The sequence below is a fragment of the Brassica napus genome, chromosome C2 (assembly GCF_020379485.1).
Source record: "Brassica napus cultivar Da-Ae chromosome C2, Da-Ae, whole genome shotgun sequence".
NCBI lineage: Eukaryota > Viridiplantae > Streptophyta > Magnoliopsida > Brassicales > Brassicaceae > Brassica > Brassica napus.
Window position 1 is genome coordinate 23,957,477 of NC_063445.1, and position 19,223 is coordinate 23,976,699.

General features: G+C 37.6%; 3 protein-coding genes across 3 annotated transcripts; 2 read left to right on the forward strand and 1 right to left on the reverse strand.

Moving 5' to 3' along the window:
• Positions 1–1,288: 1,288 nt before the first annotated feature.
• LOC106380296 (kunitz trypsin inhibitor 4-like) lies at positions 1,289–3,044 on the forward strand. The gene has a single exon (XM_048748596.1). The coding sequence runs from the start codon at positions 2,083–2,085 to the stop codon at positions 2,650–2,652; it is 570 nt and encodes a 189-aa protein (XP_048604553.1). The 5' UTR covers positions 1,289–2,082; the 3' UTR covers positions 2,653–3,044.
• Positions 3,045–10,049: 7,005 nt separating this feature from the next.
• On the forward strand, positions 10,050–12,299 carry LOC106382520 (organic cation/carnitine transporter 1-like). The gene is made up of 2 exons (XM_048748597.1): positions 10,050–10,667; positions 11,009–12,299. The coding sequence occupies exons 1-2, from the start codon at positions 10,148–10,150 to the stop codon at positions 12,178–12,180; spliced, it is 1,692 nt and encodes a 563-aa protein (XP_048604554.1). The 5' UTR covers positions 10,050–10,147; the 3' UTR covers positions 12,181–12,299.
• A 5,865-nt stretch (positions 12,300–18,164) lies between these two features.
• Positions 18,165–18,886, reverse strand: LOC106378894. The gene is made up of 2 exons (XM_013818946.1): positions 18,431–18,886; positions 18,165–18,215 (listed from the first exon to the last, which is right to left on the reverse strand). Exons 1-2 carry the CDS (start codon positions 18,884–18,886, stop codon positions 18,165–18,167), a joined length of 507 nt encoding a protein of 168 aa, XP_013674400.1.
• Positions 18,887–19,223: the final 337 nt, after the last annotated feature.

The following is a 19,223-nucleotide window of genomic DNA, read 5'->3' on the forward strand; positions in this document are numbered from 1 at the left end:
TTGGTTTGTCACAATTAATGAGATCGTGACTACAAATATACTGATTATTCTTCTCCAGAATTTTCAGCTGATGTCGATGCTAACTTGAAGCTCTTGCGGAACCTGAATTACCATTGCCTCAAACCAGAAGCCCTTTGACTCAATCCTTATCCAACCTCAATAGCTCGTAGACACAAACTTCTCATCCTGAGAATTTCCTTTGTAACAACCTGAATGAACACTTTATCTTGAACATCACTCCAAACCGCTGCTGTGCCAACAGATCCCACCGCTTAGCTCAACTTACTAAGAAGACTTTCGACGCAAAGAATATTTGTTCAACCTATGCTCAAACAAATCATCACCTCTGCAACCGTGATACCCTGTAGACTCATTTGTTTCCCCCTTATATGCCATGAGAAGCCAAAACAAACTACTTCTGAATCCCATGCAAAAAAAAAACCAAAACATACATGTTTCCATCATAAATCAATCTCGATTTGACACCGCCACCTATTCAGCCGAACTCTGCCTTGAACAAGTAATTCCTCGTTCTCGCATATCTATTCCAGCAGAAAAATATGTGTTACGCCAAACACATATCTGCTTAGAAAACCACACTGCATTCCCTCTGAAAATAGCAGTCTTGTTCTCTGAACCTCTACCCAACTGTAGACTCTCATGATCATACATAGCCGAACCCGCATGAGTTGATTCCCTTCAACCCTTCTGCAACACCCTTCACGCTGACTAAGAATACCATCTGAACAGCCATGAAACACTCATATCATTCAAGGTTCTAAGGCATCTCCTAGTTCCAAGAATTCCATGAGATACCGAGCTGAAATACCCACATAGATTAGAACACCACCTGCGACTGATATACCAGGTAGATTCAATCCAAGAACACCGTGAAAACCCTCACCGAATCTTCAGAAAATCCCATACAAAACCAGTGCGAAACCCCGTGTGTTTCACTATGCTTTCAGTTCATAACTTGCAGAATATAAAGAAATTTGAAACTCCAATGCATATAGTCACACACGCCTTGTGACTGTCACACACTCCTTGTGACTGCAGATCGAAGATAGCTTTGAAACCTCTCTTTCTTATGCTAGCAGCCTGCCACCATCGTATCTTGTGAGTAACCCGAAGTCCTTCTCACATAGTAGCAGTGTCTTGCACCCCTGGAGAACTCTAGAGAAACCTTGATTTCATAAATAGAAATCATCTCAACTGATTCAACTGACTTGTGAATCATTCCTCTATAAACTTGTACAGCTGCAGCGAAGAACGTCCAACAGTTTTCGTTCTTCTCTTGTAAACCGAAAATCTCTTTGACCTGATCTTGTAACTCGGTTTATCCTCTGATTTTTAACCTAACCGGATTTCCACGTGTGTAGAACCACGTGACCACCAGCTTCCATTAAACCTTGCGAGTTTCTTCTGTCTCGCTTGGAAGCTTCTTCATATGTCTCTCCTCCTTGAGACGTGAACTCCATAAATCAGTGAGCCTGTGCTCTGATACCACTTGTAGGGGTTATGATACCCACTTGTTACAGAATACAAGCTCATAATACTCTTGTCTCTTTCACTACTCATACGATTCATCCTTGTTCATGACTCAAGAAATTTTCACCCAGTTCACGGCCATAGCGCGCTACATCTGGGGTGGATCCAAGATCCACAACATCCACTATGAAGTATCGGAAAACACATCCGATGTGGTTTACAAGATCATTACTCTCTTTGTCGTGGGTATACAAACCCTAGAGAGTATAAAGAGTTTACAAGAGAACTACACGGCTAAAAACTAAGCCTAGAACAACATATCTATGTTTAGCTTACTCTATCTCCCCAAAAGATGCCATGGAAGCACACCCTGGATGCTTGAGGCTCCTGCCTCCCAGAGACTTGGCTTTCGCCACGCTTTGTGCTTGGAGATCCATGTCGTGATCTCTCCTTCTTTGTATCAGCACTTGACCTAATGGGCTTCAACGATTAGGTCCATATGTTGTCCGCGCGTAACTTGTGCAAGCCGGCCCAACATTAAACATGTCTGATGGGCTTGACCAAACCTCACAAACATAAACTCAAAAAAGAATGAATCCCATGTTTTACTTCCTTCTTGCCTTAACTGCTGTTTTGACCGTGACCGGAAGCCCCGGCGAACCAGTTCTCGATATTCATGGTGATATCATATTCGATTGCAGTTACTACGTTCTCCCCCGCATTTCCGGCCCTGGAGGTGGCGGCCTGACTCTCAGCTCCCGTGGTGATGATTGGTGTCCCCTCTATCTCAAACTGGAATATTCAAAGGTTAATATGGGCATTCCCGTAAAATTCTCAGACTGGAGGACTAAAGTTGCGTACGTTCCCGAGTCAGCGAACCTCAACATCCAGATGGACGTCAAAGCCACGATATGTGGTCAGTCAACATATTGGTATGTCCCTCCGGTCGAGCCCATCACGGTCATTGAGGCGTTGTTCTTAGCGGCTGGTCCTAAACTGTCGGATGGTTTCTTCCAGATCAAGAAAATTAAAGATGCTCTTGGCGGTTACAAGATTGTGTTTTGTGTTAACAATAACGATTGCAGCGATATTGGGATATTTGTGGATAAACAGGGCGTTAAGCGTTTGGCTTTAAGCTCTACGCCATTCGATCGAGGTTAGGTTCATGAAAGCTACTGAGACAGAGCCTTCGTCCAAGCCTATTATGTCTATAATCTAAGAGAGATTAAAGACTACAAAAGTAAAAGGATAAGAGTTATAAGTAATGACTAATAATAAAACTCTATCTGTGTTTCTGTTTTCTTTGTTCATCTTAATTGGAATAAAACATCTTTCCTTTGTTTTTTTTTTCTTTTTAATTAGCTCCCTAGTTTAAGATTCATATAACTCGGAAATTAAAAGAAAGACATTTTCTCGCTTTGTGTTACAACTATTAACCTCTTGATGGCAAACGCATCAAGCTTGAGATGTGGACATAACCAGCATAGAATAATAAGAGCTAGGGCATCAAGCTTGAGATGTGGACATACCCAGCATAGAATAATAAGAGCTAGGGTTAGTTCTATCAATTTGTTTTTCTTTTTTTGTTACATAGCTCTAGGGAGTGGGCGTCGATGTTTGCAGTGCGTCGTGTAAACTCGCAAAGAACGAGGCCAATATGTAATGCCCGTCCCCCAAATCATACTCTTGTGCCCTAACCTGAACAACAAGAAACTCCTGCATACACTGAAAAGGAAAGAGAGAAAGAGGTGAATAACACACAGTCATTCAGTGAAGATGGTCATTTCTGCCCACATGATTCCTAACATTATTAACCAACTTGCATGCGAAAATACTAGTCCTAGAACATTCATCACCCAACATATTAAGCATTTAGCAAACATAACACATCGTTTATTTCAATACACATTCATTAATCGCATTAACATTTGTCATCTCATAATCATTTCCAATATTAATAATAACATAATAACTTAGGCTGGCCGTCACCTCGAAAGGTCGTACGCCACCGTGGGCTCGTCAGCCGGTTTACGGGCTTTGACGGGATCGCCATCTCCTCGTCCTCAGTCCGACTTTACACATTTAATATTTACCTAACAACTTCATCACTTATCACTTTAACATTTATCAACTAATAGATCGTCATCAACATTATCATCACAAATAATCATCAAACAATCAAACATACCAAATTCCTAGACCTAGCATTTAAGAATACAACTTGACTAATAATAATAAAAGTCCAAAGATCGCACCCTCACCTTTTCCTGGGTTGAAAGTGGGTTCTGAAACTACTGGGTTGACACTCTGATGTGATATTGGGCTCATATATGAAGCTATGGACATGGACGACATTCATAAATTGACCCAAGATGTTAGCTAACATGGCCAACCCATTTTTTTAAGTTACAAGCCCAAGAAGATTCAAAATCAAATGGTTTCTTTGCTGTCCAAAGAGAGTGACGAAAATTAGGTGGTTAATTGCATGGAAAGCTTCTCTCTCCTAAATGCAATGAATGTTTGTTTCAAGAACACTCTCTCTCCTCCATGCACTAGTTTTATCATTTCCAATGTAATAAATATCTAGCTTTGTGAGAAAGTTTAGTCTCTTATAAATAAGTTGTAATCTCCATTGAAATAAAATAAGCTTTGAGTGATTATTTTTGGAACCTTGAGAGTGATTCTCACTTTTCTTTCAATGGTGTGTAATATCCATTGATCTTTTTGATCCGTCTTGGTGCGTCATATCCAAGGGATCAAACCGATTCGTCATGGTGTGTCATATCCAGGGAATCATATCCTCATTGTCGTCTAGGTGCGTCATATCCTAGGGCATTGAGTTAGAATATCAGAGGCCTTCTGCATCCTTCGTGCGACCATTCACTCCACATCCTTTGCCTTTGAAGCTTTACGGTTTCATAGCAGCAAAGTTTATCCCCTTTACCAACTTAGAGTGCCGACTCCTCAGGAGGATTTCATCATTTGGTATCAGAGCAACACTCTGAGTTTGTGTGTGTTCAAGTTTTTCCTTCTTTGGAGAGCAAGATTTGAGGACAAATTTTTTTGAAAAGGAGGAGTATGATGTGATATTGGGCTCATATATGAAGCTATGGACATGGAAGACATTCAGAAATTAACCCATGATGTTAGCTAACATGTCTAATCCATTTTTTTCAAGTTACAAGCCCAAGAAGATTCAAAATCAAATGGTTTCTTTGCTGTCCAAAGAGAGTGACGAAAATTAGGTGGTTAATTGCATGGAAAGCTTCTCTCTCTCTCCTACATGCAATGAATGTTTGTTTCAAGAACACTCTCTCTCCTCCAAGCACTAGTTCTATCATTTCCAATGTAATAAATATCTAGCTTTGTGAGCAAATTTAGTCTCTTACAAATAAGTTGTAATCTACGTTGAAATAAAATAAGCTTTGAGTGATTATTTTTGGAACCTTGAGAGTGATTCTCACTTTTCTTTCAATGGTGTGTAATATCCATTGATCTTTTTAATCCGTCTTGGTGCGTCATATCCAAGGGATCAAACCGATTCGTCCTGGTGCGTCATAACCAGGGAATCATCCTCATTGTCGTCTAGGTGCGTCATATCCTAGGGCATTGAGTTGGAATATCGGAGGCCTTCCGCATCCTTCGTGCGACCATTCACTCCACATCCCTTGTCATTGAAGCTTTACGGTTTCATAGCAGCAAGGTTTATCCCCTTTACCAACTTAGAGTGCCAACTCCTCGGGAGGTTTTCATCACACTCTGTTCTAATGATCTGAAACTGCATTTGCGTTCGAAGCGAATTAGGGTTTCTGGTTTTGACAGAACAAGATGATTCTTGTCCAGGAAAAAACGCGAATAAATATTTGTTCTTACCTCTAAACAAGATAACGCCAACAGATATAGATTCCTTGCAGCTAGATCTTTCCAGCGACACCTTACTCGCGTCCTAACTCTCTATGGTTCACCGGGAAAACTTCTCACAAAACCCCTATGTGAAACTGGAAAAACAGGTTTCAGACTTAGTATTTCTGGATTCAGAAGTTTACCTCGTAATGAAGCGTTCTTAGTGGATATAAAAGATGGTAACGTCAGCTTTCTAACAATATCACGAACGTCACCTAACTCCTTTTGTATCAACCAGAAATCTCTTCCCAATATGGCTCTTCGAAACAGAAAAACCAGATCTAAACCGATTTCAGAAACGTAATGGTTTTCTCTCAACTTGTAGATTGAGTAACTAACTGAGATTACCTCGTGGTTGAGATCCGAAAGTTGTTGTGTCTTCCTTGCAACGAGATCTATCAATCCAACTTTAGTTCTTTGTCTAACACTTTTGTATTTGGTCGCAATCTTCTCTCCAAAATCCCAACTTGGCACTGATATCTCAGAGTAACTGCAGGCTGCGTTGTCGGTTATTTTGGCAGAGCTTCGCCGTAAAAATTGTCTCTCCCTCTCCTCTAGGTCGTGCCCTCAATATATATGTAGAAGAGTTTATGGTTCAGATCATTCAAAATTAATAAAATACATTTTTTATGATTTTGGCTTAAAACGTGGGCTTTACGTTGTTTTAAAATTTGTTGGGTCTGGGCTGTGACACAGTAAATAAAGAGAGAACTCGTGAAAAGGTGCTTGCAAATTTAAAACTGGTTATTTATCATGTTCGTGTAAGGTGGATCAAAGGCTCACTAGTGCGGACTAGGCCTGGGCATAGTGACTTATACCCGAACCTGACCGAAGTAGGAAGATCGGTTCGGATACGGTTAGTGCTAAATAAACCAATCGGGCTTCATTCTGAGTAAGTTTGGATATCCAAACCCTATCTGTTTATAACCGATACTCAAATATATACTAGAAGGTACCCTATCTTGAGGTAAGATGCAGAGGAGATGCAAGAGGCGGTGGTTGTCGTTGCTATGAAGTGAATTAGGTTTTTGGAGGAGAAGAAAGCGTACCATGATTAGAGGTGGGATTAGGTTAATGTGATTCGAGGTTTGGGCCGAGGGAGATAATATCGTGATGATGATGAAGGTTTTTATGCCGGCGGGAAAAGATATCCGGTGAGATGATGGATCAATGAAGAAGAATCATCATCATCCTGAACATGGAAATGATCAAAGACAGAGTCTGAGTCTTGAACGTTGGGCTTAAAACCCTTAAAAGCCCATTTAACATGGAGTTAGTGTTTATACTTAATTTTGTTCATCATTAAACAAATAGCTAAATGATCCAGTTGTTTTTTTTACTAAACTCAATTGTTTTTAAACGATTTATTCTTTGTGAGTTCAAGTAAAATCACATACGGTGGTGTTGTTGTATGATGATGATTCAATCATTTTATTTTAGTTTACTAGGTTTTTGGTCACAAAGTTTAGTTTACAAGTTTATATATTATTATGTAATGTGGTCCGTCGAAAATGAAGCTCAAAACCATACCGAATTAGAGGTTTCTCATCTTAGACAATACGGTTTTTGGTAGATTGAATTTGCAGAAAATAAGCTTTAATGTAACGAATTAACTATTTGCATTTAGGATACCCTTGTCAAACATTTTTCTTTTCTTTTTAACCATTTACACTATTCCTTGTAAGAGATTTACAACAAAAAATCTAAAGATTTTTTAGTTTGTAATATTATAATTTAGAGATTGTAAACAAAGAGAGGGTTTTTTTTTTTTTTTTTTCAAACAAAGAGATGGTTTTGATTTGTTTATAGATAGAAGCTTGCCTAACTTTAAAGCAGCATTTGCGATATTCCCACAACTCGTCATCCACTTATAATTTGATCAAATACCTATTTGTAATCTTTTATTAGTGTGAAGAAAAGAAGACAAATGAAAATGGATTAAGTATCGATTGGATGAAGATTTGGTAACTGGCATGGTATTTTATATAGCATTTTGTCGTGTCATTACTAATTTTCAACTAGTGACAATGTCCTCGGCATTCCTCAATTTTATGTTTTCTATCATCTTCTTGATACAAACCAAACATTTTTCTTTCTTATGTCGTCACTTTCAAAGATAATGTGAGGTTCGTAGTTTACACATGGATAAAACAAATTATAACTTGCAATAGCTATTACATATTATGTTTTTTTTTATAATCGATAATCGAGTGTCCTGGCTCCACCGTGGTGGTCCAGACTACAGACCGAAGCGAGTAAGGACGCTGCCAGGGCGTCACCATGTGGCTCACCGTGAACGATCTTCGGTCTCAGACGCTGGAGGATCCGCATGTAAATTCTCCAGTGACCGTGTTTCGAACTCAGGTGGCGGAACTCACAGCCGTAAGCCCTTTACCACCGGTACATATTATGTGAAGCTAGATGAACTTCTAATCTAACATAGTATATTCGGATTTAAAACTACAGTTTGTGTGAATTCTGATTGACATGATTACTTCTAGTTAGTGCTACTACGACTGGAACATAATATATAAAGACCGGATGCTTACTCATACACCATCTCTCTTATTATAAAAGTATATATAAGAGACTATGAAAACTATAGGCATATACCTTAACATTCCCATAGAATCTATGTAGAATATGCCTTACTATTATACACTTTGATCCTCATCTGCCCACGATATGTGAAACAAAATCTTACGTAATTTATCATCGGATACGAGAAAACACATGAAAAAGGAGCTTTAAATTACGAATATTCCTCCTGAAATATTTCTTAATTAAGAAAAGTTCGTGTATGATTACACTAACTTAGCGATAACTAAGTGTAATCACGAATGTTCTAACATTTTCATCCTCATGATTAAATTACAATACTTCAACAAAAAGGCAATGTGATTGATATTTTATATAACATAAGGGTTTCAGCTGACGCCATTAACACAAATAATTGACGCCATTAACACAAATAATTTATATTCACGTAAGGGAGGTTCATGAACAATATGTTGTTTTCCTATAGGTGGAGGCAAATAATAAGTTGGAGGTTTCATGTGGAATGAACATTATGTGTCATGGAATCAACGAAAGACGTGTTACACGATTTGTCAGATTGAGTTTAGTTATAATAATGATGATCACGAGGATCTTCACTTAATCACTCGAATCGATTGTAAAACATGGAGGAAGAGATGTGGATTTAGGCAAAAAAATGCGCAACATATTCCTCGCAAAGTATATGACCTAAAAATAGGTTAATATCATGAACACACCAACCTTTAGTTCTTTCTATAGGGACAATTATGAAAGAGTTTGATACCATATACATGTATATCACAGAAAATGACATTTGCTATTTTGTTGTTGTATTGATATATAGGTTGCAAATGCTTATTAGATTATCGACCAAGGTTACAAGATATAAAAGAATGTTCAAGCAAATTAAGTTTCTACAGCCCAGTAATGTCCTAATCCTACTATTTAACCCACTTTCTTCATGGCCTCTTTGGATGATCGCACCTCGTTAATATATTAATTAATCTGTAAGATCCAACTTTGCAACAATCTTAAAAGTTGTTAATGATTGAATAATCCAAATCGAAAACTTGATTAATTTCAGTCGCCACTAAATATGCAAAAAAAAAAAAAAAATTGTGAGCAAAAATTTTACGTTTTATATCAAGAAAAAAGTTACGTTTTTTCCCTAGGTAACTTTTTTTCTATTTTGATATTTTTATTAGATGTTATATTTTTTTCCATTTTTTCCTTTTCAAATCAATTTTATTTTTCTGAGATAGTTAATTTTACCTTTTAATCATTATTTTTATATATTTATATATAGCGTATTTATGGATATAGGTATAAAATAATATCCAAAGAACCAATTTATACATTTTTATTCAAAATTTAGGAGAATTTTCATGATTGGCTTAAGTTTCACTTACACTATTAATTACTTTTTTTCTGAACTAGCACTATTTACTTTTTGTAAATGGATAAAGTGTATATTAATCGTCACACCACATCTGACATATTTATACCTTAAAGGGTTTCTGCGTATGTCATATTGCCATACCGAGACGTAACACTAAGCTACTTACGGATGAATACGTTTTCTTACAAAGAGTTTCTTCCAAAATTTAAACTCATTTTTCATGTATTATTCGGCCAAATATCCACAATAGAACCGAACTTTTTTAAAGCACTATCAAATAAATCTTAATGAGTTTTGGAACTCACATGCATGTTGACACATCAAAGAGTTAATTTTGTTGTAATTTCAGCAATGTCTTATCCTTATGCACCACACATTCTTTTTAATTTTCTCGTCATGTATCATGTTTATTCTAACCGTAACTTTTGTCGTTTAATTTGTTATATTTTTTTCAATATAAAGAGTCACGTTTTTTGCAAATGCGTTACATCTGCAGACAAAGAAAAAAATGGACGAAAAATAGAAATAAAAGAGAGTAACACACTTTTTGTTGTTTGAAGTTTTGGTAAAGAGTTACGTACTTACAAGGATGTTAATAGTTCGGTGAGAAGTTGTAAGCAAATCTTGTTTTTCCAAATTTAAATTAAAATCTCAAGTTAATGAATGTACCAATCAAACGCAATATATAAAATAGGCACACAATATAAGAAAAAGTTGGTTATAATAATTAGTGACTCAATGCCCACAGTCTCCTTTTATTAGATTGTTTATTCGAGAGTGATACAAAACGTTGCTCGACCATGTGTATAAATATATATGGTTACTTACTTAAGACATATCAATCATCAAAACAAAACCTTAAAACAAGATTATTTACACCTGAAACAACAGAAAAAAATGAAACCTTCTGAACCTCCGAAGCTTGTGGCTGCATCATCAAACGTATCGAATGATCCATCAGCATCGGAGAAAGGAGAAGCAACAAGCCAACAACAATCCAACAATGGTTATGCACTCACAGTTGACGAGGTGATCGAGCAACACATTGGAGCACTTGGGTTTGCACAGATAGTGCATGCTCTTTTGGTCTCTATTGCTTGGACCTTCGATGCTCAGTCCACTCTTATATCCATATTCTCCGACGCTAAGCCCGCTGCGAGGCTTCTCACAACGGGAGCCATCGTGGAAGGCTCGATATTGTGTGGGTTGTCCACCGGAGAGTGGGAATGGGTTGGAGGAAAGAGCGACACTATTGTTTCAGAGTGGAATCTTATATGTCAACATAAGTTCCTCGTTGCTCTTCCATCCACTCTTTTCTTCATCGGATCTCTCTTTGGTACGAATCTTAAACCAAGTTCGTTTGTTTACGGGTTTGGAGAGTTCTCCTTCGTTTTTTAATACATGACGTTTTAGTATATATTTTTGTTTCAAATTAAATAACGTTTTTAATTTTTATGTAACATTTGTTAATTAATTCTTTTATGGTATATGACCTTTTTGGTTATTCAGTCTTTTAATTTGTGTGTACAAACTTACCTAAAACGTTAACTAATAAAAATCGGGGAAAATGTTATGCATTAATTTAAATGTTTTTTTTAACATTAATATACTTTCAGTTTGATTGGTTTCTTAGGCCAGACCTGATTCTCATATTGCATTTTTGTTTGTTCCTTACAGGTTCGGGAGTTTATGGATATCTTGCTGATTCATGGTTTGGTCGGAAAAAGACACTATTTATCTCTTGTCTATTAACGTTTGTCACGGCTTTAGCGATCTCCTTTTCACCAAACGTTTGGGTTTACGCGTTCTTGCGTTTCGCAAACGGGTTCTTTAGATCAGGAATCGGTTCTTGCTGCATCGTCCTCGCAACAGAGGTCGTTGGTAAAAAATGGCGTGGGCAAGTAGGGCAATATGGTTTCTTCTTCTTCACGTTAGGCTTTCTATCTTTACCACTCATGGGTTACTTGGAGAGAAAGTCATGGAGAAACCTTTACAGAATCACATCCCTTCTTCCTCTTGGATACGCTGTTTTTCTCTTGCCCTTTGCCTATGAGTCTCCTCGATGGCTTCTCGTCAAAGGACTTAACAAAGAAGCCATGGTGGTCTTGAAGAAACTCGCGAGGCGCAATGGGAAACAACTTCCAGCTGATCTAAGCCTAGTCGATCCGATTCAAGGAAGAGATGATCCAACTTTCTCGTCGTCTGAGAACTTTTGGAGGACTAAATGGGCAGTAAAGAGGATCGTAATGGTGATGATGGCTGGATTTGGCACTGGTTTTGTTTACTATGGAATCCAACTAAACGCTGAGAATCTCAACTTCAATCTTTACTTAACTGTTGCGGTGAACGCTCTGATGGAGTTTCCAGCGATTTTCATCGGAAGTTTCCTCCTCGGCGTCATGAACCGTCGTCCGTTGTTCTCCAACTCATCATACCTAGCTGGAATATGTTGCTTACTCTGTGCGGTTCTCTCGCTCCACCGTGTGACCCGTGCACTACCCGTTTCCAAATGGCTGCAGCTAGCAGTTGAGGCAATCGGATTCATGGCGTCCTCAACGGCCTACGATGTCCTATATGTCTATGGCGTCGAGCTGTTCCCGACAAACGTGAGGAACTTTGCGGTTTCGCTCTTGCGTCAAGCGTTCATGCTAGGAGCGTCTGCAGCACCGTTGCTAGTTGCATTGGGAAGAGAAAGCGCGATGATGTCTTTCATTGTGTTTGGTGTTGCGTCTGTGTTGAGCGGCGTGGTGAGTATCTGGCTAAGGGAAACAAGAAACGCTCCACTTTATGAAACACTGACGCAGCAGGGGAAGGCTGAAGAGATGGAAAACGAAATAGAACACTCTTAATCACTAGTACTGTTCCTTTCTGCGTTGTATGTCCAATGATTGGAAACATGTAAAAACCTTTCGGTTTTCCACTAAATTGTATGAAACGTTGATTGTTTATTTTGAAAAAGTCCTAAAAATCGATTTGGGCGGTGACTAATCATCTCCTTAATCCGCAAAATGGTACTAGCCAATAATTTTATCTAATTTATTCGACTCACACTAATTTAAATCATTATAAATCCATTTAATTGTTTTAAATCAGTTTAAATTAATGTAAATCCATTAAACTAAATAATACTGTTATTATAAATTTATAATTCGTCTAATTTCTTTTTCATATCTAATTTTGATAATTTTTCAAAAAAATAAAAACCCAAAAATTTAAATACTTACATAAATATAAAATAAATTAATAATTTATTAACTATTACACCTCAAATAATTTGTCAAGCTAGTAGTTAATCCTCTACAAAAAAAACTTTTAGTTACCGCATAGAAGTTTTTTCAACATTGAAGATTGAAGAAACTTTAATGTAAATAGTCGGAACAAAAAATCAGGAAGTGTTGTATTGCCTTTTTCACTTGAAGCCCTGAAGTACCCACTTCAAAAACCTGTATTCAGCACTTTGAAATTATAGAAAAATTTGAGTTATCTAGAGCACTGAAGTGCTTATTTCAAAAAAGCTGCATTTTGCACTTTTATGCTCTAGGTAATCTGAATCTGTTTAGACTTTAGTGTATGAGGTCCATAAGTACTAGGTTTATAGGAGATAGGAGACCACTATATATATATATATCTTGTGTTTCCTCTAAACCTAAGTAGCAGTTGAAATAGAAAGCAATCTGATATGTTCTTTTTGTAGACAAATTTATGTAAATCATCCATTAATAAAAGTCTTTCTTTGCTCCGTAGAAGTAGCCTATTAGTGAACCACGTTAAATCTTGTGTTCTTTTTGTTTATTGTGTTTATCCATATGTGTGTTCCGCATCTGTTCTTCTTGCATCCGTCACAACAAACTGGTATCATAGCTTCAGGTATTTAATCTGGTGAGAAGATGTATGGGATAAATGCGAAGATAGACAAGTTTGCAGGAATGAATAGCTTTAGTCTCTGGCAGATAAATATGCAAGCTTTGTTGAAGCAACAAGGCAACTGAGCACTTTTGTCAGGGAAGAAGACTGATTCTGCTGAAATGGAGGTTTTGGAACAGAAGGCATTCTCAACAATTTTGTTGTATCTAGCAGACGAAATTATTGTCGAAGTTTCGGATGAGAACTCGGCTGCTAGTTTGTTGCAGAAGTTAGAGAGCTTGTACATGATCAGGGCCGGCTCAATGGTGTCATGGGCCATGAGCCAATTTTTTTTTTTAATTTCCAAACTATTATTTTTCTTTAAAAAATCTGATAGATATATGTTTTTTTTTAAATACCAGAAGTATTTTTAAAAATAAATCTATGGAAATAAAAAAATACTTTCATATAAAAAAGTTTGGGCCATTTTTCTTATTTTTAATATGAAAATACATGTATTTTTTAAAAAAATTGGGCCCTTATCTATTAAGAAATAGGGGGACAATTCGTTGGGCCTGGGGCGGTGGTACCGCCCGTCCCCCCTATTAAGCCGGCCCTGTACATGACAAAGTCTCTAACGAGCAAGCTAATTTTGAAGCAACATCTCTTCTCTCTGAGAATGCATGAAGGTATGGACCTTCGTGACCATCTTGACAGATTAAATTCAATAGTATTGGAGCTGCGTAATATTGATGTTAAGGTGGAGGATGAAGACGCTGCACTAATCATGTTGGTATCTTTGTCGAACTCCTTCGAGAACTTCGTGCAATCGTTCATTGTTGGTAAGGTTACAGTGAAACTGGAAGACGTTAGGTCAGCTCTTCGTACCAGGGAATTGTTCCATAAAGCATCGAGCTTAGAGACATATAGTCAGGCTTCCAGATTATTTATCAGTGGTGGAAAGGGCCATGGAAATAAAAAGAAGTTGATAGCTAAAAGACCATTTCATAGGGGTCCAAGAGATTTTACAATCACTGCAAAGAAAAGGGACACTGAAAATCAAATAGTCCAAAGAGGAAGCAACCTTCTGGGTATGCTGCGGTAGCAGAGCATAAAGCAGCGTCTGATGACGACATTTCTCTTGTTGCACATGAACACACACATTCTTCTGATGTATGGGTTATGGATACATGAGCATCCTACCATATGACACCGAGGAGAGAGTGGTTTGAAGAGTACTTTGAGGTACCTGACGGCAATATTAAGATGGCAAATGATATTGTCTGCAAGATTGCTGGAATCGGCTTGATCAAGCTCAGGTCAAATGATGGTAGATTCTGCACATTGAACGAGGTCAGGCATGTTCCGTCAATGACGAAGAACTTGATATCTATGAGTCTGTTGGACAATAAAGATTTCAAGTATATGGGTGGCGATGGAGTTTAAATGTCTACAGAGGTTCAGATGTGATTCTGAAGGGTTTCATGCACGGTACTCTGTATTTGCTTATGGGTTCTATAGTGACTGGTTCAGCAAATGTTGCAACGCAAGAGGTTCGCGAAGAAGATATGACTAAGCTATGGCATATGAGGTTTGGGCATATGAGTGAACGTGGGAAGCAGATTTTTTGAAGAAAGATTTTCTATGTGGTCACAAGACCAAGAGTCTAGAGTTCTGTGACCACTGTGTTTTTGAGAAACTTCACAAGAAGAGATTCCCTAAGGTGATTCATAGGAAAAAGGCCACGTTGGACTACATCCATGGAGATTGTCGGGGTTCCTCCAGAGTTGAATCGCTGAAAGGTCACAGATATTTTATGTCTATGATTGATGACTATTCGAGGAAGACTTGGATATTCTTTATGGAGCACAAAAGTGAAGTTTTCGATCGTCTTAGGGAGTGGAAAGCACTGGTGGAGAATCAAACATGGAAGAAGATCAAGAGCCTTCATACTGATAATGTAGAGTTTTGTTCATCAGATTTCAATCAGTTTTGTAAAGATGCATGGATTGCTAGGCATCTTACAGGCAGGGAAACACCACAACAGAATGGTGTAGCTGAACGGATGAGTCAGACATTGCTGGAGAGAGCGAGGTGCATGCTCTCTAATGAAGGATTAGCAAAACGGTTTTGGCCTGAAGCTGTGAACATAGCTTGCTACTTGATTAATCTCGGGTGTGGTCAGGTAAATTTGCTGATTATTCAATTCTGAGAGTTTTTAGTTGCACTATTAACTATCATGTGAATGACGGTAAACTTGAGTCGAGAGCAAAGAAGAAAGTATTTATGGGCTACAGTGACAGAGTCAAGGGATATAGGGTTTGGTCTCCATAAGAAAACTGAATGGTTCTAAGCAGAAACATTGTCTTTGATGAAAGTTCCATGATTAGAAGCCAAGCAGAGTTCAGTTCTGAAGCAGAGAAGGGTAGCAATGATAAACAGGTAGAGCTGCAGGATGATCATAAAGTGGTTGATCTGTCAAACCATATAGAAAATCAAGAGGAGCAAGCAGAAGATATTAAGACAGAAGCTCAACCACCTGAGGCTACAAGACGTAGCATCGCTAAAGATCGACAAAGAAGGGTCGACGTCAGACCACAAGAGAGATATCGTTTTGAGGATATGGTGGGTTATGCACTACAAGTTACATAGGAAGTGGATACTTATGAGTCATCCACTTATAGAAAAGTTGTTTCTAGTCCCGAGTCTGAGAAATGGCATGCTGCAATAGGAGACGAAATGGAGTCTCCTGAGAAGAATCATACATGGGATATGGTCACATTACCATCAGGCAGAAAGGTGGTTACTTGTAATTGGGTCTATAAGATCAAAGATGGAGTTACACGGGCAGAAGGAGTTAAATATAAGGTCGAATTGTTGCAAGAAGTTTTATTCAGAGAGAGGGAGTAGACTACAATAAGATCTTCTCACCAGTGGTTAGACATTCTTCCATCAGAGTGTTGCTAGCAATAGTGGTGCGTCAGGACTTGGAGCTTAGGCAACTTGATGTGAAAACTGTTTTTCTTCATGGAGAATTACTAGAGCTTCACTTGCGCATCCGCGCGGATGTTGGCTCTTACATTTTTATACATTAATATATTATTTATGGTTTATTTTATATATTTTAAATGTGCCGCCATATAACTAATTGTATTCAAAAGACTCAGACCAAATTGAATATGGTTATTTTTGGTACAAATAACCAAACTCGTTTCAGGTACATTGGTTATTTGGATATTTTTAGGTTTTTATACTTTCAAATCGAACTCATCCAGACCCGGAAGACCCAACTCGAAAACCACACATAATTTATAATATCCAAGTGGGACTTAATTTTAAAACCCAAAAAAAACTCGATACCCGGAAGAAAAAATCCATACCGTAATGGATATCTGAATGTCAATGCCTAATTGACTCAACAAATTAAAAAAACACTTTCTATGAATTTGGTTAAATTAAGTGAAATAGAAAACTTTATTGTGCAAAATATTTGGTTATATGGAGTAAAATATTAAGTGATAATAAATTTAATATTTTTTATTATTTTGATTTAAATTATTATTTTGTTCACATAAACTATGTATTTGAATTATGTGTTTGGCTACGTAGATTTCACCGATTGAAACTAAGATAAATTTTTTTTAGTAAAATAGACAAAACATAAATTTTAACCGTATGCAAAACTCGGTTGTTTTACATTTTGATTTTTATAATCGGTGCAAAGTTAATGTTGATTAACTAATAAATAAAAATATTCTCTATTATTATTATGGTAATATAATTAATGATGTAATGTATTGTTAAGGTAATATAATTATTGAAGTTGTTAAATTGATTGAAAATTGAATGATAATTAGTGTAATAACTTGTCGAAAAGAAGGTTAATTCTATTTGTACTTCAATTTTAATAATATAGACTAGAGCTTGATTCGCGCACCCTTAAAGATATTTATTTTAACAGAATATACATATGAAAATCTTTACAATATAAAAATGTAATGGTTACCCAAACATAAAAAAATTACGTTTTATAATTTATATCAAGAAAAAAGTTTACGTTTATTTCTAAAGTAACTATTTTTCCTATTTTACCTTTTAATTATCGTGTATATATATATAGATTTATTTATTTTTTTATATAGCCTACTTATAGATATAGATATAAAATGTATCAAAAGAACCAATTTATACATTTTATTCAAAATTTATGGAGAATTTTCATGATTAGGGTTAACCTACCTTGAAGTATTCAAAATAAGTTTCTATTTACTCTATTTCTTTTCCGTAACCTTTAAGTATTCTAGATCTATAGAATGTCTTCAACTGATTTTCATGGGGAGCAGTATATAGATGGATCCTTTTTGTCGGTGCTTCGCATGTGCATCAGGTACGTTTGCTCAGGGTCCAAAAAATTAAGAAAAAAAATAATTAATATTGAGGGTCTTTTTTACATAGATCTAGGATTCTTTATACAAATTATTACTTCTGTTTTTTTTTTTTTGAAAATTGGCTTTCAAAATTAAGAGCAAAAATAAAAAACGTTTACAAGACCATTAAAGTCTTAAGTGAGCAATACCCAATAGTGCAACTAATAGTTTAGAACTTTCTTTAGCCCTAAACCCAATAAGCCCATTTGATGGAGAAAGGTTAACGACTTCTGGTATTTTCCAGCGGAACAGAGATGATCGACGATCATACAGAGGAGAGCAGTCGCAAGTGAGATGGATGAGAGATGAGGCTTCATGCAAGACGGAACCATGTCTGCATCATACTAGAAGATAGGCGTGGGTTCGACTCTCTGAAACTTTGAATCCTGTTTCTGATTTGTAAATCTACAACCCGGAAGAGGCGATCAGCAGAACGAAAAGAGTTGGAATGCAGTCTGGCGTTCCTTTCATTCCAGGTCCAGTATATTGTTGACTGCCATGCCAGTAGGGTGAGTAATCGAAGTGCCCTTGAACCTCTACTAGTTGGTAAAGTAATCATCTGATTAAGCGCGTCCGGCCAGTTGCGTGAGGGTGTAAGGGAGCATCTTCTGGAGCTTTTCAACCACAAGTTATAGGCAAATTCACACTCAAAATAGAGATGATTACGAGTTTCGGGGAAGCTGTTACACAGTAAGCAGACAGGCGGAACCTGAAGGCCCCAACGTAGAAGACGATCCCGTGTTGGGCAGCTATCCAAAACTACTAGCCAAGTGTGAAAATTATGTCGGGGAATTCCGTAGGAGGTCCACACCGCAGTCGCCCAATTTACCTCATCATGCGCCCCTCTCAGGTAATGATACACTTCACCAGTAGAGAACTTGCTAGAGATCCTTCCTTCTATCTCCCATTCAAAGTAGTCTGGCTCAGTTGTGAGGTTGACTGTAGTTAAATGTGCTTGAAGTTGTAGCTGTTGCTCTGATCTTGCAGGTGGAAGACGCCATGATCCATTACGGAATAGTGAGGCCACTGTTGCTTGTTGAGGAATGCCTAACCTTGATGATTGAGCGTTCAGCAGTGTAGCAACATTTCCTAGGGGGGACCAGTTGTCATGCCAAAATCTAGCAGATAGTCCATTCTCCAATCGCAGTTTAACCAATGGGTAGACAACATCTTTAAGTTTGAGGATCTTGTTTGCGAGCCAAGAGAATGAAACCTTTGGCTTTGTAGTCCAGTAGTTGTGGATCGATCCCTTGAGTACAACTTCTCTGAACCAAGCCACCCACATTGATCTTGATCTAAAGAACAGAAGCCACACTAGTTTCAGACAGCATGCTTTGTTCCATGTATGAAGATCCTTCACGCCGAGACCTCATTGCTGTGTTGTTAGGACCACTGTCTCCCATGCGACCCAGGATGAAAACTTCTTTTTGATTTGATGTATCAGGGGCTCACAAGTGACGAAGTTGAGCTTTCTGGAGTTCAAGGGGACGCCTAGATAACGAACAGGGAGTGTGCCACAGATCATACCCGTTGAAGCCTGAATGGTATCCACTTCTTGGTCTGTCATACCTGAGGCATAGAAGCTTGTTTTCTGCATACTGATCGCCAGTCCTGATCTTTTC

Bases quoted from the DNA above. Each gene is read 5' to 3' on its own strand.
- LOC106380296 (XM_048748596.1), top strand. From the start codon at position 2,083: ATGAATCCCATGTTTTACTTCCTTCTTGCCTTAACTGCTGTTTTGACC.
- LOC106382520 (XM_048748597.1), top strand. From the start codon at position 10,148: ATGGTTACTTACTTAAGACATATCAATCATCAAAACAAAACCTTAAAA. The intron at 10,668-11,008 runs GTACGAATCTTA...TGTTCCTTACAG, and splicing joins CTTCATCGGATCTCTCTTTG to GTTCGGGAGTTTATGGATAT.
- LOC106378894 (XM_013818946.1), bottom strand. From the start codon at position 18,886: ATGTGGGTGGCTTGGTTCAGAGAAGTTGTACTCAAGGGATCGATCCAC. The intron at 18,216-18,430 runs GTAAATTGGGCG...GTGGTTGAAAAG, and splicing joins TGAGAGGGGCGCATGATGAG to CTCCAGAAGATGCTCCCTTA.